We start from the raw sequence: 21,738 nt of genomic DNA on the forward strand, positions 1-21,738 counted from the left end.
ATCTTAACTTTCGGTAGTATCGACCTGAGCCTACCACATGAAATGCAGATTGCACTGCTACTTTAATATAATATTTGTTCATAGCTTTACGAGCATCAGTCGCATTTATTTGGCACTTACACGGCTCGTCCACTCAGGTTGGTGTGCACATGTTCTTGGAATTCTGGATACTTGGAGGCCAGGTAGGCAAAGTCTGGTGGTTTGTCTTTGTAGCGATTTCTGGGATGCATGGACTTGTTCAAAGACATAACAGCCCTGTGGTGGGTTTCATATACACAAAACAGAAGGTGACATTGGTTTTGTCCAATTTTCCACTGTTTAATTTGTAAGAGTAGACAAACTACATGAACATTATGTCTTTAATATCGTTAAATCTAATCTAATACGTACAATTTCAGTGTCAATATCAGATAGCTTCGCGCGTCAGAAAACATGGATTAAGCAAGGCTATACCTAGTAGTTTAAAATAAGTATATACAACTCAAATCTAATAATCTACATACCTTAATACTTATGAAACGTCAAGTCGCCTTCACCCGAAAGGCTCGCGTTGTCCACACGTTTCCAAGCTTTAGTCGCGCGCTTCCTGGTTGTGTGACGTCACTACTGTGCGCCGCCGACGCTACTTCAAGATGCCATCGAATGTAAACAAACTCTTAGGAGCCGCTTCAAGTTTTGTTTCACTATTCTTTCGACATTTCATACGGTCTCTATACATTTGTGTTCATGCACGTAGTATTAGCACGCTATATAAGCTTATATTTTATTTAAACTATTTTTTAACTATACGTGGGTTATATATAGATTGCTTTGAACGTGTCAATTTTACTTGAAACTTCAAGCACGAGCATAGTTTTTTTTCATCGAGTTATGTCGTATTTCCAGAACCCACTTGTGTTGTGAACTGCATAACCAAATCGGCAAAAACAAAACATTTGCACAAATATGCAGATTTATTTTTATTATATTGCAAACAATAATGACATCCAGGTATATTGTTAACAGTTTGTCGAGTGAAGAGTGAGATCATAGTGGTGAAAACATCATAAACTCTCATGTAAGAGCTTGTTGTGCAGTCTGAACCCCTCAATGAGGTTCACACGCATGTTAGAGAGGACTGGTGGACTTGATGCAGAAATAACAGACATACAGCAAAAACTCAGTCAGGCCACTCATAAACCAGACCAGATCAAAAGGATTGCTTGGGAAAGGAGGAAGAAAGAAGAAGAGAAAAAAAAAAAAAAAAAAAAAAAAAAAAAAAAAAAAAAAAAAAAAAAAAGCACTTGCATATAACAGAGGCAGCTCTGATCCACAATTTTTTAGAGAGCCCCAAAATGTTATATACATTTCATTTTACAGCTTTCATTTAAAACAGGAGGACACATATGTATATTAAGACCTGACATGTCAGTGTGGCCATGAGTGTTTGAGCATATTTTTCTAAAATTGGTCAGAATGCTGGACCAAATGAGGTTTGTTGGCTAAACCAGATTGTACTGACATTTTTTGGTATCAGCTTGAACACTCAATACTTTTTCCATTACCATGCCAAATTCAACTGTTTGCACTCCTAGAAAGTCAGGCTTACGAGGGGAAAAGTGGGGCAAAGATACCAAACTGATAGCTGTAACATTCCTTAAAGACGTTTTTCCTTTCGGTCATCCTGGTCTGACTCAATGTCCTTGAATGTATAGAAACCCTTTGGGGAGTTTTATTTAAAAAACAAAAAAAGTGTCCTTGAATGTATAGAAACCCTTTGGGGAAAAGGGGGGGGGGGGGGGGGGTGGGGGAGAAAGTCAAGTCCATTCTACAAGAGGAACTGGGCGGTCTAATCATACCAAACCATCCTTTTCTCCGCAACGGTCATGCCACCGTCTCTCTCAAGTTGCACTGTGTTCCTTAAAATATGTTTAGAGAACTCAGCCTCTGGTGTAGGTTACCATGCAGTAGCACTATATATTAACAGGTCACATTTTAGACCACGAGCAGGAGCTTCAGCAGCAGAGCACCACATCCAGTAAACACGTTAAAAGAAAAATGCAGCAAAGAAGCTAATGAGTTTATTGAAGCAATGGAATTCTTTATTAGCCAATAACTGCATTGGAAAATTATAGGTTTTTAATGCAATTATCAACATCAGTAATTTGTCTTTGATCATCTTAAAGGAACAAAGATTTCATGGAAACGGGGGGGGGGTGTGCAAGATAAATGAACCACCACCTTTCTGGCGATAAGATGTTTCATATCATTTCCTACAATGGCAAAGGAATGGTTGGTTTTAGATATTTTTTTCAAATCCCATTCTATCTGAAGTTCTTCCCATTTCAAGTTAAACGTGAGAATGCCACTCAAAAACACGTCAAGTTGTCCATGGAGTTTGTCAGTAGAGATGTTCATATTACAGAGCACATACTGTATGAAGCAGAACACTTAGCATGTCTGCTGCTACCATTTTCTCACTAGTCCAAAACTACCCCCACTTCTCTCCAGCTCATATTTTACTGCAACATTACAAAACTGCCAAATGGCTTAACTAGCTAAATTTACAGTTCATATTTTCACAGAAAACCGATCAACTATTTTTAGAGCTGAACTTATTTTTCACCTCTCAGAAATTAATATACCTTTGCACATCCCAGGCATCAAACCCAGGGGCGCACGTTGACTCGTCATGCTTTTTCTTTTCCACATTTTGTATAAGAAGGTTCATGTTTGTAGTCATTAAAGGCGCCGAGCGACAACTAAGTATCTTTAGTCTATACATCCTTCCTATATTACACAAATACCCTAGCAGGGCTAAATGGGTGGGAGTTGAGGACAAAGGGAAGGTCAGAGGAAACGATCTCCCAAAGGAGACACAGCCAGCGTCTTTATCAAGTGCTCAAGATTAGAAATTGTGTAATCCCTGATCTCCACTCAGGCGCGCACACCAACAGCCTCCACCAAACTTCAGCCAATAGCTCAGCGCTGCTATTCACAAATTGCAATGGGACATTTCACCACTAGCTGAATATTTTGTTCAAGTGCCACCATGACAGGAGTACAAAGCTGCGGTTTATCCCCCCGAGGTCCAAGGACAACAGTTTGAAACATTGGTATATACAACCATTAAAATATGAGCAAGCTCCACGTGAAGAGAAATGGTATGCACACTTGAGAAGTGATGGTATAAAGCTACAGATTATTTTGATAAAGGCCGACACGGTCTTAACGTATATGCTTTTTTTGCCTGATCGCTCAAAGGTTTTGTACCAAGCTAGGCACGATCAGACTAAGACAGCAAAGGAGATAGAGAAAGAAATAGTTCTTATATATAAAAAAAAAAAAAAAAAAAAAAACGGACAAAAATAATCTTACACGTAAAGACACTCATTTCTTAAATTATTTTTTTTAGTGCCCTACATCAAAAAACATCTGCCTTCGGTTGGTCAGTAAGGCTGCGTGACAGACGGCCAGCCCTGTGTTAAACCTATGGTACTTCTAGACATTATGCAAATTTACAGTATACAAGTTTTGATTACCATGCAAGAATACTTTTTTTGTGTAACATTTAATAGCTTGATCTACATCCAGGAATAATTTACACAGAGGGGCAGAGGTTATAAAGACCAGAGAGCGCAATGGGTAAGTAACCATGGTGGCAGGTGCAGCCGAAGGAGATGAAGATGTGCGGGTGACGTTTAGCTTAGGTGACGGGGGAGGTGGAATGACAAGGTGAGGGAGGGGGTGGGAGACAGGATCCAGAAGACCATCTGGGTCGTCGGGTGCTGGTCCAATCTTAGGAGGTCCTATTCAGCGGCACTCCCACACTTTTACTGTCTGATCTACACTCCCAGTGACAACATAAGGAGCAGCTTTGTGGAAATCTGAAATGAAAAAAGATCAGAACAAAACTAATATAAATTAAGATCCACAAGCAATTTACATCAAACACTTCTTTCACTCTAAATTGGCAAAGGTATTAAATACATTTACCTTCTTGTCTATGAATAATCAAATCTAATAAAATGATAACTATGGTCAATTAGTAAAGCACATTGCAACATGTGAGAAAAACAAAGTTCTTTTTGTTCCTCAAATAGTATTTAAGTGTATTCACTCAACTGCATAGAGCACCAGGCGTTTAATTGATAGGAAGGTACAAATGCTTGCGTAAGGGTAATGCTAGACATGTTGGTGTCCACTGTTTGGTCGACGGAGAATTACCGTATGTGTAATTATGTACTATGTGTATCTGCTTCACAGGAGCAGTTTCTGTTCTAGTGTCCATTTCCTGTTGGTTCCTCTCTACAATTCAGTGCAGTTGGAGGTGGAAGTAAATGCTCCCTACATAAATTTCTCCAGTCATCACACATACACCCCCCAGGGTGTATTTACTTTGCTAAGGGGGAGAGAAAGGAGGTGCAATTGAAGTGAGAATTTACTTGTTTAAGTGGATGTTGCACCAGTTTAATTGGGACATGGCTCCATTTAGAATGGAAGCCACCAAGATAATGTACACAGTGTATTGATTACAGGAAATAAAAGGTTTTGTTGCAGGGAAAACAATGGCAAAAACAACGACACTTTTGTCTTGCAAAAACTGCTCAAGAATTCATTGCATCAATAGCTTAGAGCGGTTGCTGGTTCTAGTGGGGGGGAATAAATAAATACATCAACCAGTTTGCCAAAATAATTGGCTGACAAAGTCCTTAAGAGAATTATTCAGCCACGATCACATGGAAAGCCACAGATATTAATAGGAAGAAATGGAAAAGGCTAACGGCTCTATGGTAGCACCCCTCAGGACACGAGCGGCAATGAAAATACTGGCCTTGTTTACAATGAGTCACCCTGGAAGCAGGAGGGTATAAGCTACTGGCAGGGAAAGCAGTTGAAGAGATAATAGCAGAGGGTAAGAGTACAGGGGGGCTGCTTACCCAAAGAGGTAACAAAGTGTTCATGGGCACTCAGGGTTTTCATGCAGCGCTTGTTCTTGTAGTCCCAGATCCTTAAGGTTTTGTCATCTGCACAGGTCACAATAAACTTGCCTCCCGGGTGGAAAAGGAGGCCACGCACCCAGTTGTCATGGCCGACCTGTGATACAGAAATGAAATTAAATGATGAACCAAATTGTTTTTTATTTAAAAACAAGAAAGAAAAAAACATCATAATTTCTCATGTATAATAGGCATTTTTCCTCCCAAAAAAATCAAGTCCATAGAGTATTATACATAGGTATAGAGAAAATGGGATTTATTATTATTATTATTTTTACAATGTAAATTTATACCAGTACCGAGGGTTTGTGGAAAAAGGTGTACTTTCATTCCAATTTAATATGTAATGTCTGTTATAAATGTATGTATATGTAATACAGTAGATATTCGCTGCTCACTGAGGGTGTGTTCTGAATTCAACGTGATGTCTTAAATCTACTCAGAGAGCCCATGTTCTGCTCATTCCGTTTTGAATTTCTGAACGGTCCGGAGTGTAGCAGAGCAGCAATACATTTCCATACGCACCCCGAGAATTATGATGGCCTCGCAGGCGACACCTTATTGATCGGATTTAGCATATTCGGCAGATTTATTAATTGTACCGCCATTTCACGGAGCACATCTCCATAGTAAAAAATGTTGCGTAAAAGAAGGGCAAGTTACTCTGCTGCTTTTAAGAAGAAAGTGGTTACGGTTGCAAAGTCAAAAGGGAACCGCGAAGCAGCTCGGCAGTACAACATACGAAACTTATGGAGGAAATCAAAGGAGAAGCTCGTTCCTGGTAAGACTACTATTTTAAACAGTACTGTAACAAACTGGTTATGCGTGTTTATTGTTGTGCGTTGTTTTGAGGAGGTGTTGGAACATGTTATGGTCTATTGCGCTTAGCGCTGTTATTCCCGAGCGGGTTTGAATGCATCGCACTGCTCAGTGTGTGTGTGTGTGTGTGTGTGTGGGAGGGGGGGGGTCAGCTAACCATTGTGTTCGCTACTTTATTTTGTGTTTCTTGCGTCGGCTACGGCCCAGAGTCGCTGTGTTCGGTTTCATAATAAACCCCAAGATACACGGACTAGTGTTGCCCGTGGTCATTGAATATGCTACATTACTGTTTAACTATTGTACTTACAGTATCATTGAGCAATGATTTTAGTCATGCACTGTCTTTGTTCTTCGCTATGAAAACTAGAGTAGAAATGCATGGTGAGTAAGCGACACGAACATCAGCGTATACACAGAGCAGAATATTTATTTGAAAAAAACTGATTAAATACAGCTAATACTATGTTTTGAGCATGGATGCCAGCAAATCGATGGTGCATATTATACATAGGTAGAAGGGAATTCCTGAATTTGAGGGTCGATTATGGGATGCGTATTATATGAGAAATTACGGCCCTCGCTTATTATGGTGTGACGAGAGAGCGTATTATACGTGAGAAATTGGAGTACTCGCTTTAAAAAGACCTCACCAGTGTCATAAGGCACATGCCTATGCTAACATCCCACAACTTGATGGTTTTGTCTCTTGAGCCAGACAGGAGGAAAGGGCCTGGCTTACCACTCTTCTTGCTCTGGTTGGACAAAATAAAACAAATCATTATTGTGGCAAAATTATAGCAGAATAAGTAATTTGTCATTGATTTGTCAAATAGATGTACTAAAATGTATGAAATACAAATGTATAAAAATCTATCTGGGTTGTAGGCTTCTTTAAGTTAGACCAGTGATTCTCAATTGGCGGGTCAGCAAGTGAAAGCAGAAAGCTGGTCTAAATAGAATACCGGACTTGCTTCATGTGTTAAGAACTATATATTTTCATAGGCAAAGAAATAAGTTAAATATCTATTTTGTGGCCTTATTTTGTGGAATTTGTATGTAATTGTATTCATATGTATTTTATTCAATTTTGCTTTATTTGCATTTACCAATCTTTTTGCAATAATGTTCCTCAGTTCACCAATGATGTACTCTGACATAAACATTGCAAATGTAATTACATTAAGTAAAAAAGAAAAGGCCATCCATGTTATTTTTTAAAATCTTGTTTTGACATCTATTAAAGTGAATCACGTCTTAATGACCATGCAAAATGTGGATATCACAGGAAACCAGTTGAAAACCACCAAGTTGGACAATGTATTCATTACATAAATTTGTATGGTCAAGGAGTCTTCACTCTCTCAACAGGAGTCCAAAGAGCCTAATGACTTAAACATAGCAAATAATACTTTACTTTCTTACCTGGGGAACCAGCATTTAAGTCAAGACTAAGACTATGTAAAGCAAAAGGTTAAGCAACTATCAACTCAACACATGTAGTTAGTCTTTTTTCATACAACAATTCAGACTGCTGTTCAAGATCCAAGTAGGCCCTCACCTCAGAACCTGTGGCATCTTGTATGGTGGGGTAAGCGCTCTCTGGCGCCCAGGAGATGCACTCCACCACATGTTCATGCTCCCGCAGTTCAGCTTTGCACTCTTTGTTGGCCACAACCCACACGCGCACCGTCTGATCATTGGAGCAGCTGGCAACCAAAGTGCCATCCTGGTTGGGTCGCACCATGCGGACCCACTCCCTGTGGCCAGTGAAAGTCTTCACACAGTAACTAGTGGGCAAAAATATATTAATCAGTAAATGACCAAAGAGAAGGAATATTGTTTTGAATACTTTTTTTTGAAGAATTCAGAATTCAAAGACCTTACCCAGTTGCCACCTCCCACATCTTCATGGTTTTGTCCCTTGAGGCAGAAATTATGTGATCTCCATTGGGCATAATGGCTACAGATGATACGTTGTGGTCATGTCCTAAAAAAACAGAGTTGGAAGCATCACTGGAAGATTGCGAGGAGGGGGCGGGTGGGGGGGATGACTGTCAGACATTTGACAGAACTGTGAAGCCTCAGTTTAATCTAAAGTTTCAAGCAGTTATCACTGCAAACTGATTAGTGTGTTTGAAGAGTGCACGTAGCTCGTATCGGCACCCCCCAAAAAGAGTTAAAAGTGCTGCTTACAGGGGGGAAAAATGCACCGTTGCATTTAGTTACTCAAACCTTCATATATTAAAGTGAGATTCTAACTAGAGATTTGAAGGTGAGCGTAAGATAATTCAGATATGCTGATGTTAAAATGTTGCTGGTTAAAAAAATGGAGATCCCACGCTCAGAGTCCCGAACGTGCACGTATGTGAATAATTCTCTATCCAACAGTATGGCTTATCTTGCAAATTAGATATGACTCGACAATAGATAAAATCCTTAGAATACGAAGTGATTTAATTACCACCAGAGCGAGATCAAAGTGCCAGAACCTTGTTTCGTGTTTACTTTTTGGGGCTCGACTCAAACTCTATACCACCTCGACTTAAATTTATTAAGCAGTGATATAAAATGCATTTGGAGAGTTTTAACAACACACAATTGTTGCCACTGTCACATGTGAGGTAACCATTGATAGTCAATTTTGTTTTACGCATTCTGTCCTGATGGGGCTGATAAATATTAAACAAAAAAATGCTTAGAACAGGAAGTTCTAGACAAGACCAATCTTTTAAAGAGTATTTCAACTGTTATATTGCATTACGAAGACCACATCCTAGCCATCCTCCAGTTGTTCAGCATACTGTATATGTACCATTAGTTGCTTAGTGCAATTATATTCTATTAGTTGCTTAATGCAATTCTATTTTATTAATAAGGTCAGCTCAAATTTGTTAACTTCAGGAAATCTATACCAGAAATGTCGAAAGTGAATCAAAATTGATGAAAGAATACCATTTGGGCACACGTTATTTCTCAAACACAGAATTTTAAACAAACTGAGACCTATTCATGGATTTCGTTTGAGTGCATCTGAAACGCACAAAAATGAGCAGGGACGCATAAATTAAGATAGATATGTCTGTGTCTGAGGATACAATGCTATGGATTTAAGTATTTCGGCATGGTGCTGGAAATCGTATGATTTTTATTTTCTTTTGACAATACAGGGCTCGAGAGTGCAACTAATTTGGTTGCTTATGCGCCCTAATTTCAGAATGGTGCGGAGAAGGGAGAAAGAAAAAAAACAGGGTGTCCACCTGTACGCCCAGCCATTTGAGGAAGAAATGAGACTTGGGACTTGACTTGATCTGGTCTTTAAACCAATCAGAGATAGTGAAGGGCATGACAGCATTTAAAGAAAGGCTGCAGACTTTTGAAAAGTAGTACAAATCCTGAATCAAAACAGGTTGATTTGATCTACTTGTTGTACTGTTATCAATGTTGCAATATTTTCCACTTTCTTAACCAACTGGAAACTTGATTGGCAGTGTATTGCCTGTTAAGGCATTAATGGCTGTTTGGACCTCTGTGCCAAATGTTTATTTTTTCAGTGCAATTTTTGTGAACAGAGCTAGAGTGTTTTGTTTTTAAAATATTTTTTATTTATCTAAGATGTTTTATTCATTATTCTATATTACAATGCCAATGTTCAATATATTCTCTGAGTTAATTGTTCTTAAAAAGGATGTCCTTTAATTATTATGCTCTCATATCACTATATCAATGGCATAAAAAACAACAACAATATCATCGTTTGTCATGACAGTTTATGGCAAAATATATTGTCCTAAAAAACAAAGTAAAAACAACATATATTGAGCGAAAGAGAGATGGATGCAATGGATAACACAAAAATATTCTACAAACAGTGTAAAAAAATGAGTAACAACTGTAATAAAAATCTGCAATATGCGAAGAAAGAACTGTGATATAGCACAGGAGTACTGCATCTGTATTCCAAGTTGATAAGTTGTAGGGACTCATTGTTCCAGGGCTGGGACTCATTGTTTCAAGACATGTGCATCCTAGGACTCATAGTTTCAAGTCTAAAATAATCTATGCCTGTTTTATCAACAAAAATAACAGTAGTTGAGAGACAACAATTATATGCACATATTGGGGGAGGGGGGTTGTTTTTGTTTTCACACAAGAAGAAAACCTACCATGCATAGTCCTGATGCACTCAAAGCCTTGAAAATCCCACAGCTTGATAGTCATGTCTGCAGAACAGGATGCAAGCAGTTTTCCAGTCTGGTCAAAAGAGATGTCCTGCACAGAATCTGTGTGGCCCTTTAGTGTGCGTTCAAAGTCTCCGGTCTCATAGTCCCACACCTGAAGAACACACACAGCTACTTAGATGGCACATCTACATCATAACCATCGCAATTCCAGAGAAACAGCTTCTATTTATTTCAAACTGACACCCTTACCAAACAAGAAGAGTTCCAAAAATGTCTAATCATCTGCACCCCAGTGCAAAATGCAGTGCAAAAATATTTGCTTGGTCGATTTTCTGCTTTGTGTCGCTGGGTAAAATTTGAGTTACAAGTGAGATTCGGACACGCCGCCGCTTGACTGTGTGTATATATGTGTGGTCAATCGATAAAAGGTACTGTTAATGCCCTCAAGGAAAGCTTTTTATTCTGCATGGATGTCTGCTTATAACAAATCAAAAGGATACCTTTCAATTAACTTACTCTCAATTCCCAATTAATTACCTTTAATTTTTTCACATTTGGAATATTCCCGGAATTCTCCATCTTAACATCCCATGAATATTAACCATAAAATGTCCAGAAATGCTAAATTCCTTTGAAACGCTAAATACAACAGATAAAAAAAAAAAGAACAGTCTTAAACAAATCACATTAGAAGTTCCAACAAGTTACACTGAATGTGGATTTTTAAAGGTTTCTATGGTCAAGAGCCCTTTTTTTTTTTTTTAGTCTAATCGTGAAGGTTAGCGCTAATGTGCAGAACATGGATGGCACAGACCACTTACAGTAAATGATCATTTGTGGATGAGGGATGGATTTTAAAGCCCGAGAAAGCTGCTAATGTTTGGCTTTGAAGCAGACAGCCACAGAGGGATAAACACTCCTCGCCTCATTGCTTTGGGTGGGGGATTTTGTCCAGACAGTAATGGGAGACCCCACCGTCACCACCCTAAACTCGAGTCCTTCTTAACGCCCCTTCCTAAAGGGGCTGAATATGCCAGATGGCTGTGAGGTACAAAATGCACAAAGGGGTTGTCCTGGAGGAGATTAGCAGAGTTAATGTGTTTGGAGATTCACTTGACCAGCACATTATGCATTTCATCAGCATCATAGGCAAATAAGCCTTTAGTGCAACCTGTAACTCAAAGCTATCTGGACAGACTGAGCGTTATCACTTTTATTTTGCTACTGATGATGAGTTGGGTGGCACCTTGCATAGCAGCCTCCTCCTCTAATGAATTTTGGACAAAAGCATAAAAATAAAAGCTGCACATAATGTAGATTTAGTTTAGTTATCAGACTAAGGGGCTATTTTGGCTTGGGGTGCTTGTCAAAACAATCTACAGCGTGTAAGGTCTACTCAGTTAAAAATTCAACAGGGCTGCTCATGCTGAGGTAGAAAAGTAGGACACTGAATAAGTGCAGGTTAGGGAGGGAGAGAGAGAGAAGCAAGAGGGTGGAGCAGAATTTAAGATTTGGGCCCAGATGGGGGGAGGGGCATGGTGGCAGATGCTGCTTAAGAGGAATATAAATTTGATTAGCATTAGAAAATTGGCACAATGCCAAGGGGAGTGTTTGCATTGGAAGCAAACAGTGGTATTGGAAAGGGGAAGATGCCAAAACACTGATCTGAAGTCCTGCTGCCTGGGTGTAGTAAAGGAGAAGACGTACATATGTCTCATAAATAAAATATACAGAACCAACAGCTTAACAGACTATTGGAATTGTCTATTGAGGCAGTGTTCTCCTTAGTGATGTGGTGATGTGTGTGTGTGTGTAGCATTTGTACATTGATTCTTGGCATCCAAAGATGATATTGGTGTAATCCAGGGTACGCCCATAACGGTGGGCTTGGGAAACGCAGGACAATTTCAGCATTGCAGCGTTAAAGGAAAGGAAAGTGTACGAAACAACATTCACTAAAAGGTGGATTTGCTTTGCGTAGTAGAGTGACTTTTTTGGCGATCATAAACTTGACTGTTTTAAGGAAAAACAAGTTGCCTTTTCTCAACATTTGACATTTTTATGATATATGGCACTGTACAACATACTATATACATGGAAATGAAACTAAAGACCAACTCAGTTGTTTCGGAGTTTGAACGACATGGTGGATGAAAAACATTTTGCATTAATGAGATAAACAAGGGAAATGTAAGATCTCTCCAAAAGAACTGAAAATTCATGGAAAAGACTGGCAGCATATTAGCAGGCACACGAATTTGAAAATTAAATGCAGTGTAAATAATTTTTAATTAAAAAAAAATGCTGTACAATTATTTGACCATCATTAAATTTTTCCTCAAAACGATTGTGGAAGACATGCAGGAATCCGTGACCTTAGTCAAGGGCGGACTGCCGTACGGGGAGACCGGGGATATCCCCGGTGGACCGATGGGCCTGCCCTGCCACAAGACGAAGCAGCAAATGAAACATAAGGGGAAAAAAGTCAAGCGCTACGGCCATCGGCCAACAGCTTTGTTGTCTACTAGGAGGGGGCGGGGGGGGTTAGTGTCGTGACGCGTGGGCCCATTGTTGTGATAGGCTATACTTAACGTACTCGTTTTCGCCTACTACTGTCTACGCTGAGCCAATGAAATTACCTCCCACCCATTTTCCCTGGCTGTTGCGCCTGACTATCACCTGTCAATCACTCTTCAGCTAACTGTACTAGAACCTGTAGATAGCCAGCCGGACCAGAGTTAAGATGGACACAAAAAAACCTCCAAACGAGAAGGCGCAATCTGCATCATATTTATCGATTTAACTGCTGTATATCTGCTATATAATCACTTCGAAATGGCAGATGTGGTTTGTAAAGAGGTTCTCGAGTTATCACGAAACATGTTAAAATCTTTGTCCTCTGACCTTTAACTGATTTATCTTAGTCCAGGTTGTCTTGGCGATAGGTTTAGTGTGTATGTCGTCAATATCTCGATGATGAACATTCGATAAATTGTACAGCATTATTGTGTCTCTGTCTTAGTCAATCCTTCTACACAGGATGTCATGTCAGGAAAACTTCAATAACGTGTATATCCATATTTTGTTCTCTCAATCATAGGCCAGAATGCATGTTCCAGAGGGGACTCCCGAGAGGACTGTGACACTCAAATTGTCTACAGTTCAGTGATTGTCAAAGTGTGGTATGGATACCACTAATGTTACGCCAGCTCCCACTATTGGTATGTGACAATCCCTGAATTAAATATTCAAAATGTAAACAATGTTACAGTGGCTTTTTTTTTTTTTTTTTTTTTTTTTTTTTTATAAATCCATCCATTTTCTGTTCCGCTTATCCTCACCAGGGTCGTGGGCGTGCTTGAACGTATCCTAGCTATCTAGTACAGTATATTTTTTTGTGTACAGTGCAGTTGTACAAAACTTAAGTTTACTACAGTAGCATTTAATAATTTTAGAATTCTTTGCTTCCACATATTTTAGGTAAAATGAATGTTTGCGTTCAAAATATTTGAATTGAATTCATTATGTACATTTGACTATATTTAAGAACACTTCATGTTCAAACTGCAGATAATGTTACGGTGGCTTATAATATTAAATATATTTTTTGTGACAGAAACCTCTGCCTCGTTGATGAACACCGACTATGACGCAACTGTAATTTAATGTTGGTCATTCTGGTGGTACTTGGAGAGCCAAGTATTTTCGGAAGTGGTACTTTGTGTGAAACATTTGAGAAGCACTAATCTACATCGACCACTTCAACTCGGCCTCCTCCATTTAAAAGCAACACAATGGTGAGTACTTTGTATACTGTAGTGTCATGTTGGTTCCATGTACCTTGCATCTCTTCTAGGACCAGTAAAAGGGGGGAACATCTAGTTGAGATAGAATATGTAAATTAGGTGTGTACTCACGCCTTATGACTTAATTCTCCTGGGTGTGTAGCTGGTCATCCTTTCAGGCTTCTTTACACACGTGCGGGAGGCGACCATGGTGATGTCACTGTGCCTATCCCGCGCGCAATTAGTCTTTCTACTCTAGCGCAACCCACGCGCACCGTTTTGAAAGTGTACTGCAGTTCACCAAGTCGGCCATTTTATGGCCAAATCCGGTAGCTGTTTTTACTTTCCGGAACAAGGAACAAAGCAACAACAATGGTGACCGTGGAACAGGGCCTGCTAGCACAAAAATGGACCTAGATGACCAGATGATGCGTTTAATTATATTGCAAAAATCGATCAAAAAGGCGGCAGCATAGGTGGTATGTGCGGCCACTAAATGAAAGTCGGGATGGCGGTATTGAGGAACCAAGGGGAAAGCCGAGTACGTCATCACACCATGTGACTAAAACGGACCAATCACGAGAGATTATCTCCACGGCATTCTGCGTGCGGCGACAATTTGTGCCATGTGCGCGTCAAGTGTCGCATAGGTGCCGCGCTGTCGCCTGCACGGGAGTATAAAGAGGTCTTTACTCTGTTCCTTTTGTCTTTGTATTTTTCATTTTAGGTGAGGTAACTACTCCATGAATTATGGTCCGAAAGCGCATCAAATTAATTTATTATTATTATTATTTTTTTTTTTTTTATCATCGGGTGACATGAAATTTGTGTTGCCGGCTGGCTGGCTCCCCATGGTGCACATGAACTGGGCCGGTCTGTCCATGACTCCCGGGCCACTCCCCCCCCCCGGTACACCCCTGACTTTACTTTGACTTGAAATTTTTCGTTATTTTTTTAAAATTATTTTTTGTTTTTAACAACTGCTAAATATCGGACGCTTCAATATCTATTCAATTACAAGCAAGTCTTCCAACATATTACAGTTGTGTTTATAAGTTTACATACTCTGACAGAATTTGTGAAAATGTTTTCTTTTATTTAGGCTCACAGGTAGTGGTCAGTTGAGGCCATTTGCGATCACATAATTGTGTGTGGCCTTTTTAAATCGTAATGACAACTGAAATCACTCAAATGGACCTGATCAAAACTTCACATACCCTTGCATATTTGGTCTGATGCACACAGGGTTAAATGGCTATTGAGGGCAAGTTTCATTTTAAATAAATAGTCAATGAGTTTCTAAGCTCTTACGAGATCCTGCACTTTTCACATAGGGCTGCAGTGACTTTGCTACATACTGACCTATGGGGAAGGCAAAAGAACTGTCAAAAGATCTGCAAGAAAAAGTACCGTAATTTCTCATGTATAATGCGCATTTCCTCACCCCCAAATTTTTTTTGTCAAAAGTCAATTGTGCGCATTATACATGGACGAACCGTCATAGCCAAGCCATAGCCACTAAACTCCGAGACTGAGATGCACACGGAGCACGTCACCTTGTCGTTGGTGGTCGCTCCTAGCTTCATCCAGAGAAGGGCGCGCTGGCCGTAAGTTTTTGCTTGTGTCATTAAAATATTGTGTTTAGGCCAAAAAACGAAAATGTACTTTTGGGCCATTTTCGGCTGGTTGGTGGATGAAAATTTGGTGCATCACTCTTTAAAACATTTGAAAATACACAACACATGGGGGAAAATAACTTTTTTTCACTGACCTTTATTGTAGCATCCTCTGAAGCGGACACCATCACACTGAAGACTGGGTGGAAGATGACTCTGGTAACGGGACTTCGATGACCACTCAGCGCATACCTTTCTGGAGGGCGTGGGACCCACTCTTTGGGGTCTCGCTTTTGACTAACTGGTCCACCCAGAGTGATTTCCTCCTTTGCTTCGTTCAGTTTAGATTCAAGTTCCATAACCTGCCCAGACCAAACAAGTATGTTGGCAGATGGAGGTCTATTCAACCAATTTAAGTACCGTATTTTCCGGACTATAAGTCACTCCGGAGTATAAGTCGCACCAGCCAAAAAATGCAAAAATAAAGAAGGAAAAAACATAAGTCGCACTGGAGTATAAGTCGCATTTCTGGGGGGAAATTTATTTGATAAAATCCAACATCCAGAACAGACATTTCATCTTGAAAGCCAATTTAAAATAAAAATAGAATAGAGAACAACAGGCTGAATAGGTGTACGGTATGCTAACGTAACGCATTCAGCTAACATTACATGACGCATAAATAACGAACTGAGAACGTGCCTGGTATGTTCACGTAACATTAACAGTTATTCAGATAACTATAGCATAAAGAACATGCTAACAAGTTTTCCAAACCATCAGTGTCACTCCAAATCACTAAATCCAATGAAATCTTCATCCTCTGTGTCACTTCTAAACAACTCCGCCAACTCCGGAGGTAGACGATGCACCACTTCCTCTTCTACGTCGCTTTCGTCAGACTCATCGTCAGTTGCAGGTACAGATACACAGGCGCTAGAACGCCCTCATGCGGTTGTCAGTGTGAAAATAGCATGTAAAATTAAAGAATAATGTTTTAATAATTTCGCCTATAAATCGCTCCGGAGTATAAATCGCACCCCCGGCCAAACTATGAAAAAAAACTGCGACTTATAGTCCGAAATATACGGTAGAAGTTTCAAGTCTTAAAAATTGTAAATGGTGTCATTTTGGTTGCAGTTAGTCTTCTTAATAGATTATACATTGAAAGTGATATGCAATGGATGCACTGGTGGTGTCATAAAACCATCCACAAGACTGCAATCCCAACAAGCTTACTTTTAAAAGTAGCAAAAAAAACAAACCTTCTTTTGTAATCTGATAACTGAAGTCCATTTTTTTTCCAAAAGGCCGGCATACTTCTTGTCCAATTCTTCATTCTGTGAGGAGAGGGGTGGGTACATAAGGCAAACAGTTGAAGAATCAGCAGAATCACAAATGCTAGTGAGAATGAACCAGCTGGAGTGGCAAGCCGAGGACATGGCTTAGAAGAAAGAAAACAATTATTTACACTGGGGGCCCAGACGCAACCACGCTACTGTACAACACATGCGCCACACACAAACACTCTCATCATAATCCTTCCCACAATGGCTAATCTCCAGCAGAGAAGGTTTATGCATTTTACTGAGGAAGTTAATTTGAGGTAGACCTGCAGGAGGTGTTGGCAATTCATTTCATATTAGATAAAGAATGTACTGTATGTGTAGACTTTACAGTAACAGAAAACTTCAAATACGAGAATAAAAACAATTTCTTCATAATGCTACGAACAAATTATTACTGTGGCAGCAAAACAAAATGAATTGAACGACCCATCTCAACATATATATTCCCTCCACTACACCAGGATGTCTCTCCTTTTGTTTCAAGACAAGGTTGGGGAGTTAGCTGTGAAATTGGACAGTAGCGCCAATCAGTACCCTCATTCACCCCCTTGTGGGCTGTCAATGCTCTGATAGTTCAATAGCCAGCCTCAAGGCACAGTGATACGTTGGAGCATACAAAATGTATGAAGGAAAGCTCAATTTATTTATTTAAGTTATTTAACTTGTTCCCCCCCCCCCCTAACAAGGCTGCCATCAACTAATCAGCCATCTGCCTGGACACTTCCCAGTAAACACGAGACAGGCAAAAAGTGCCAGACTACACTGCAGGCTGCCAGCGTATTACCAGTAGGTATTGTGGATCCAAAAGCCTAAGCCAGTATATGAATGTACATCTTTCTGTCATGAGACTACAGAGTAAAGGCTTCTTTATACTCACGCGGACGGCGACCGCGCTGACGTCACTGCGGCTGTCCCTCGCGTAGTTTGCCTTTATACTCGAGCGCAACCCACGCACGCAGTTTTGAAAGTGTGCTGCAGTTCTCCTCCAAGTCGGGGGTGTCGCTACGGCTGGTATTGGACAGGACACCACAGGGTGGAGTTTCCTCTGCATTTTTTGGGCCATTTCCGGTAGCCGTTTTTACTTTCCTTTCAGTAACGAGGAACAAAGCAACAACAATGGCGACCGCGACAGAACAAATGGACCTAGATGACCAGATGATACGTTTAATTATGCTGCAAAATCGATCGAGAAGGCGGCGACGTAGATGGTATGTAGAACCAAGGGGCACGCTGGTACGTCATCACAGCATGTGACTAAAACGGACCAATCACGAGAGATGATCTCTGCGGCGTTCGATGTGCAGCAACTATTTTTGTCGGGTGAGCTGCAAGCTACGCAGAACTGCTGCGCAGGGCAATTCATCGGTCACGTGATGGAATGCGGGCGTTGTCGACCACGGGAGTATAAAGAGGCCTTAACTGGTCGCAAACATATTAAAATTATTTTTGCAATTAAAACCTGCTAACACACACAGACATCCACAGGGGTGTTGGCAAAAAAAAAAAAAAAAAAAAAGTCTATAAAAAAGAAATAAAAAAGTCAAAACCCGAACCACATTTACCATTGCAGGTAAATTCTAACTCATGTATGCAATGCATGCAAGAGGACATTGTCCTGTTATCATATTGACTTGCAAAGGTTTGTTTTGGGCAGAGCTACTAAAACCCAAGGGTGCATGGATCCCCCTGTGCCATTCATCCATTATTCAACCTGCTCGCACTCATAAAACGTCTAGCAGAGGAATCAATGAATGAAGACACAAAGGAGAAGCAGGTGAAGTGAAATGTGAAGGTAAGGTGAAACAAGAGGATGCTATACGAAGTTGGGAAAGGGGGAAACTAATGTCATAAGATGATGATTCTTTACCAGACTACAAGTCAGAAGGCAACTATTTATAATGTACCAGAGCTAAGGATGATCATAATCAACTTGTAACAAGCGAGGCGTCGTTAAGTTCAAGACAGATTCTCCGATGCCATTAAAAAAATAATACATAAAAAATAACAATTAAAAACTGTAATTTTTCCACAGGCGAATTTTTTTTATCAACTACCACAATGATTTAATTCAATTATTGCAGAAAAAAAAACATTTTATTTGAAGCACCCCATGTTAAAAATTTGGTCCATGTATACAAGGACTGTTCATAAATCGGTAATAATAAGCAATATATTCACAAGTCGGTAGTAGGGTGTGAATTTAAACTGCAATATGTTAAAAATGGTTTCCTTGGTCAATTATTGGTGACATAAATCCCCTATTTAGACACATGCCCATAACTGGATGGAGATGCTGTGAATAATGCTTCCGTTTATTCTATAGGAGCTTTGGGAAGAAGAGTAAATCAAAGGTTGTTTAAATAAATTGGAATAGATTATATGATTAAATAGATGAATAGATGGATGGTGTGCTTGTTTGTTTGTGTGTGTTTCAACCCTTTGTCCACTTACCATGTCTAATTCTGCCTCCTTCTTGAAAGTAGAATACGCGCCTTCATATCCATTGGAACGCAGATAATCAGCTATGGCTCGATTTCTGGAATATACAAAGAGAATCCTTAATTAACTTCCTGATAAACCTATCCAAGATAAGGGCATAATAACGTGTATAGCGAAGTATGTATGCATGTACGTACAGTATATGTGAATAAACTTTAATATATTGTCACACCTATATAATAAAATAACATTAAATGTATATAAATCAGTCATACATGTAGAACAAGTAAAACAATACATGTGTGCTTCCTGGCAAGCTCCCACTATCTATCCAACACAAATGAATATGTGTCTGTTGTCCATAATGAGCTCCTGTGACTATGGACAAATAACACATCATAGGATGAATCCCCGCAATGCTGATGGTGAATGGGGGGGTGTGGGTGACTTGCGGCAGGAGGAGTTTACCGGCTTACCGGACTTTACAAGGTAGGTGCAGGCTAGCTAGCTTGCTCACCTGCAGTCCAGACACGTTGACAGCTTACACTTGTCATTTAAAATTAATAAGTAGCACCCGGGCCAGCATCAACATAGTTGTGTGGTGGCCACTGGCTAGACACACGTTTGGAACCGGAATTGAAATAAGGAATTGGAATCTCTCAAATTCAAATGATGCCCAACCCTAATTATTAGTTGCATTATTATTCTTTTAGACCATTATTGCAACAATTTTTTATTCATTCAAATTAGGCAGACTTGTTAACAACACTTCTCTGTGTTATGTCAAATTGACTAGACATTTGTTGGTGGGTTTATTGGGACATTAAGGATGTGGCTAGTAACCAAGTTTGCCAGCTTGATTCCGCAGAACAAAACAGAGATATGGGTAAAGGGCGTGAATGAGTAATACCCCTTGCACTCACAGGGTATTGGGTTACAGTGATAAAAACTCTGAAATATACACAATTTGAATTTAAAATATTCTTGATTAAAATTGTTTATATAATTCCTGTTCGTATCAGTGAAAATGACCGAAAGAAACCACACGATGAAACTGCACTCCCCCACACTATACCACATTGGTTCTTCTTCTTATAGTTGTATTTATGTACCGCAAACAGTACTTCTTAAAGCCAGGAAAAGCCAGACAAGCAGTAAGGGAGAAAATGCTTGAGGGTGCTAATATGAAGGGGGAGGGAGTTCCAATCTGTCAGACCAGTCTGTGCCCCCTGCACCTCACCTTATGCCCAGCTGAATACCTATGACAACAAGAGGGGGCCTTCATTAGACTTCAAGGTTAGCAGGAGGTTATCTGCACTCCTGACAGACTGCCCACTTAAAACGCTTAGCGAGGGCCAACTTGTAAGCATACACATCTGAGAAATATCGTGTGGGTGAGGGAAGCTAAAACACAAACGGTTCTCCTCTTTGATGTGGTGGGGATGTGACATGAGAACGTGTGTCCAGAATGCTGCTGTCCATTCGAACTTCAATTGAAAGGGTTAAATAAAATATTGTAGTAAGACTCAGAAAATTACAATGATTTTATGTCCTTTATTTCCAAAATATGCTAAATTGAAAGTCATTGTTCATAAATGTGACAGGTTTAGGCACATTTTCCATGCAGTTATTTTAGGGGGGAAAATTCTACAATGAGGTAGTGAGGTGATGGTAGTTGTGAATAATGTAAACAAATAATTTGCATTAAACCACGTAGCTACCAAGTAAGCAAGTGGGCAAAACAAGAGGCTCACTACATTGAATATAGTATTAAACAAATGGATACAAACTCATTACGCAGAAGCCTTGTATTGTCTACAGCAGCAATTAAAAATGTTAAAATGCTCAGAGCAAAGGCACAATGAAAATAGAGGTAACTATTTTATCAATGTGGACAGAAGGAGAGCAAAGTAGCTGGTTTCTATGGTTACTAGCATCGAGAGAAAGATGGATGATGTTATCAAAGAGGTGAGTCAGACATCCAGTCTGCATATGACTTCATTTCCTCCTAAATTTGTGTGTGTGTGTGTGTGTGTGTGTGTGTATATATATATATATATATATATATATATATATATATATATATATATATATATATATATATATATATATGTATGTATGTGCCATTATATTATTACATACAGTATATAATACAGTGCACAACAAATTGATGGAAAATCAGAAGTCAAGGATAATAGTTAAATTATGGTTAAAGTTACTGTAAAAAAGGGTTTGGTAACAAAAAAGCAAGAATCATTGAAATTGACGCACAATTTGATTTCAAGGGACGGATCTGACCCCCCGGGCCCAGTGTTTGACACCTGTGCTTTACACTTTACTCCCATGTGGACTGGATTTTGGGGGCGAGACACTGCATAGCGGGTGTGGACAAAGGAATGTAATATACTATAAAGTGGCAGTATTAACTCATATTTTATATATCGTAGCTGTCCGGTGGAATCCCCTCACCTCCAAAATGACAACTTTTTAGGAGATTTAAAAAACAAAATTCTGAGTTTCCAGAGACCACTCAAGTTTTTATTATACCATATATATTGCTGTCGGACTAA

General features: G+C 39.6%; 2 protein-coding genes across 2 annotated transcripts in view; both read right to left on the bottom strand.

The window, feature by feature from the left end:
• The window catches only part of mettl16 (methyltransferase 16, N6-methyladenosine), a 32,039-nt gene extending 31,454 nt beyond the window's left edge, over positions 1 to 585 (bottom strand). The window contains exons 1-2 of the mRNA XM_061682085.1: positions 504 to 585; positions 121 to 255 (exon numbers count right to left, since the gene is read on the bottom strand). Coding sequence (XP_061538069.1) covers positions 121 to 248 — 128 coding nt within the window. The 5' untranslated portion in view covers positions 249 to 255; positions 504 to 585. The remainder of the gene's footprint in view (positions 1 to 120; positions 256 to 503) is intronic.
• Positions 586 to 2,059: 1,474 nt separating this feature from the next.
• pafah1b1a (platelet-activating factor acetylhydrolase 1b, regulatory subunit 1a) overlaps positions 2,060 to 21,738 on the bottom strand; it is a 40,081-nt gene continuing 20,402 nt past the window's right edge. The window contains exons 3-11 of the mRNA XM_061681690.1: positions 19,181 to 19,265; positions 16,646 to 16,720; positions 15,536 to 15,742; positions 9,962 to 10,130; positions 7,683 to 7,785; positions 7,357 to 7,585; positions 6,449 to 6,550; positions 4,920 to 5,076; positions 2,060 to 3,866 (exon numbers count right to left, since the gene is read on the bottom strand). Coding sequence (XP_061537674.1) covers positions 3,793 to 3,866; positions 4,920 to 5,076; positions 6,449 to 6,550; positions 7,357 to 7,585; positions 7,683 to 7,785; positions 9,962 to 10,130; positions 15,536 to 15,742; positions 16,646 to 16,720; positions 19,181 to 19,265 — 1,201 coding nt within the window. The 3' untranslated portion in view covers positions 2,060 to 3,792. The remainder of the gene's footprint in view (positions 3,867 to 4,919; positions 5,077 to 6,448; positions 6,551 to 7,356; positions 7,586 to 7,682; positions 7,786 to 9,961; positions 10,131 to 15,535; positions 15,743 to 16,645; positions 16,721 to 19,180; positions 19,266 to 21,738) is intronic.

The sequence above is a fragment of the Phycodurus eques genome, chromosome 7 (assembly GCF_024500275.1).
Source record: "Phycodurus eques isolate BA_2022a chromosome 7, UOR_Pequ_1.1, whole genome shotgun sequence".
Taxonomy (NCBI): Eukaryota; Metazoa; Chordata; class Actinopteri; order Syngnathiformes; family Syngnathidae; genus Phycodurus; species Phycodurus eques.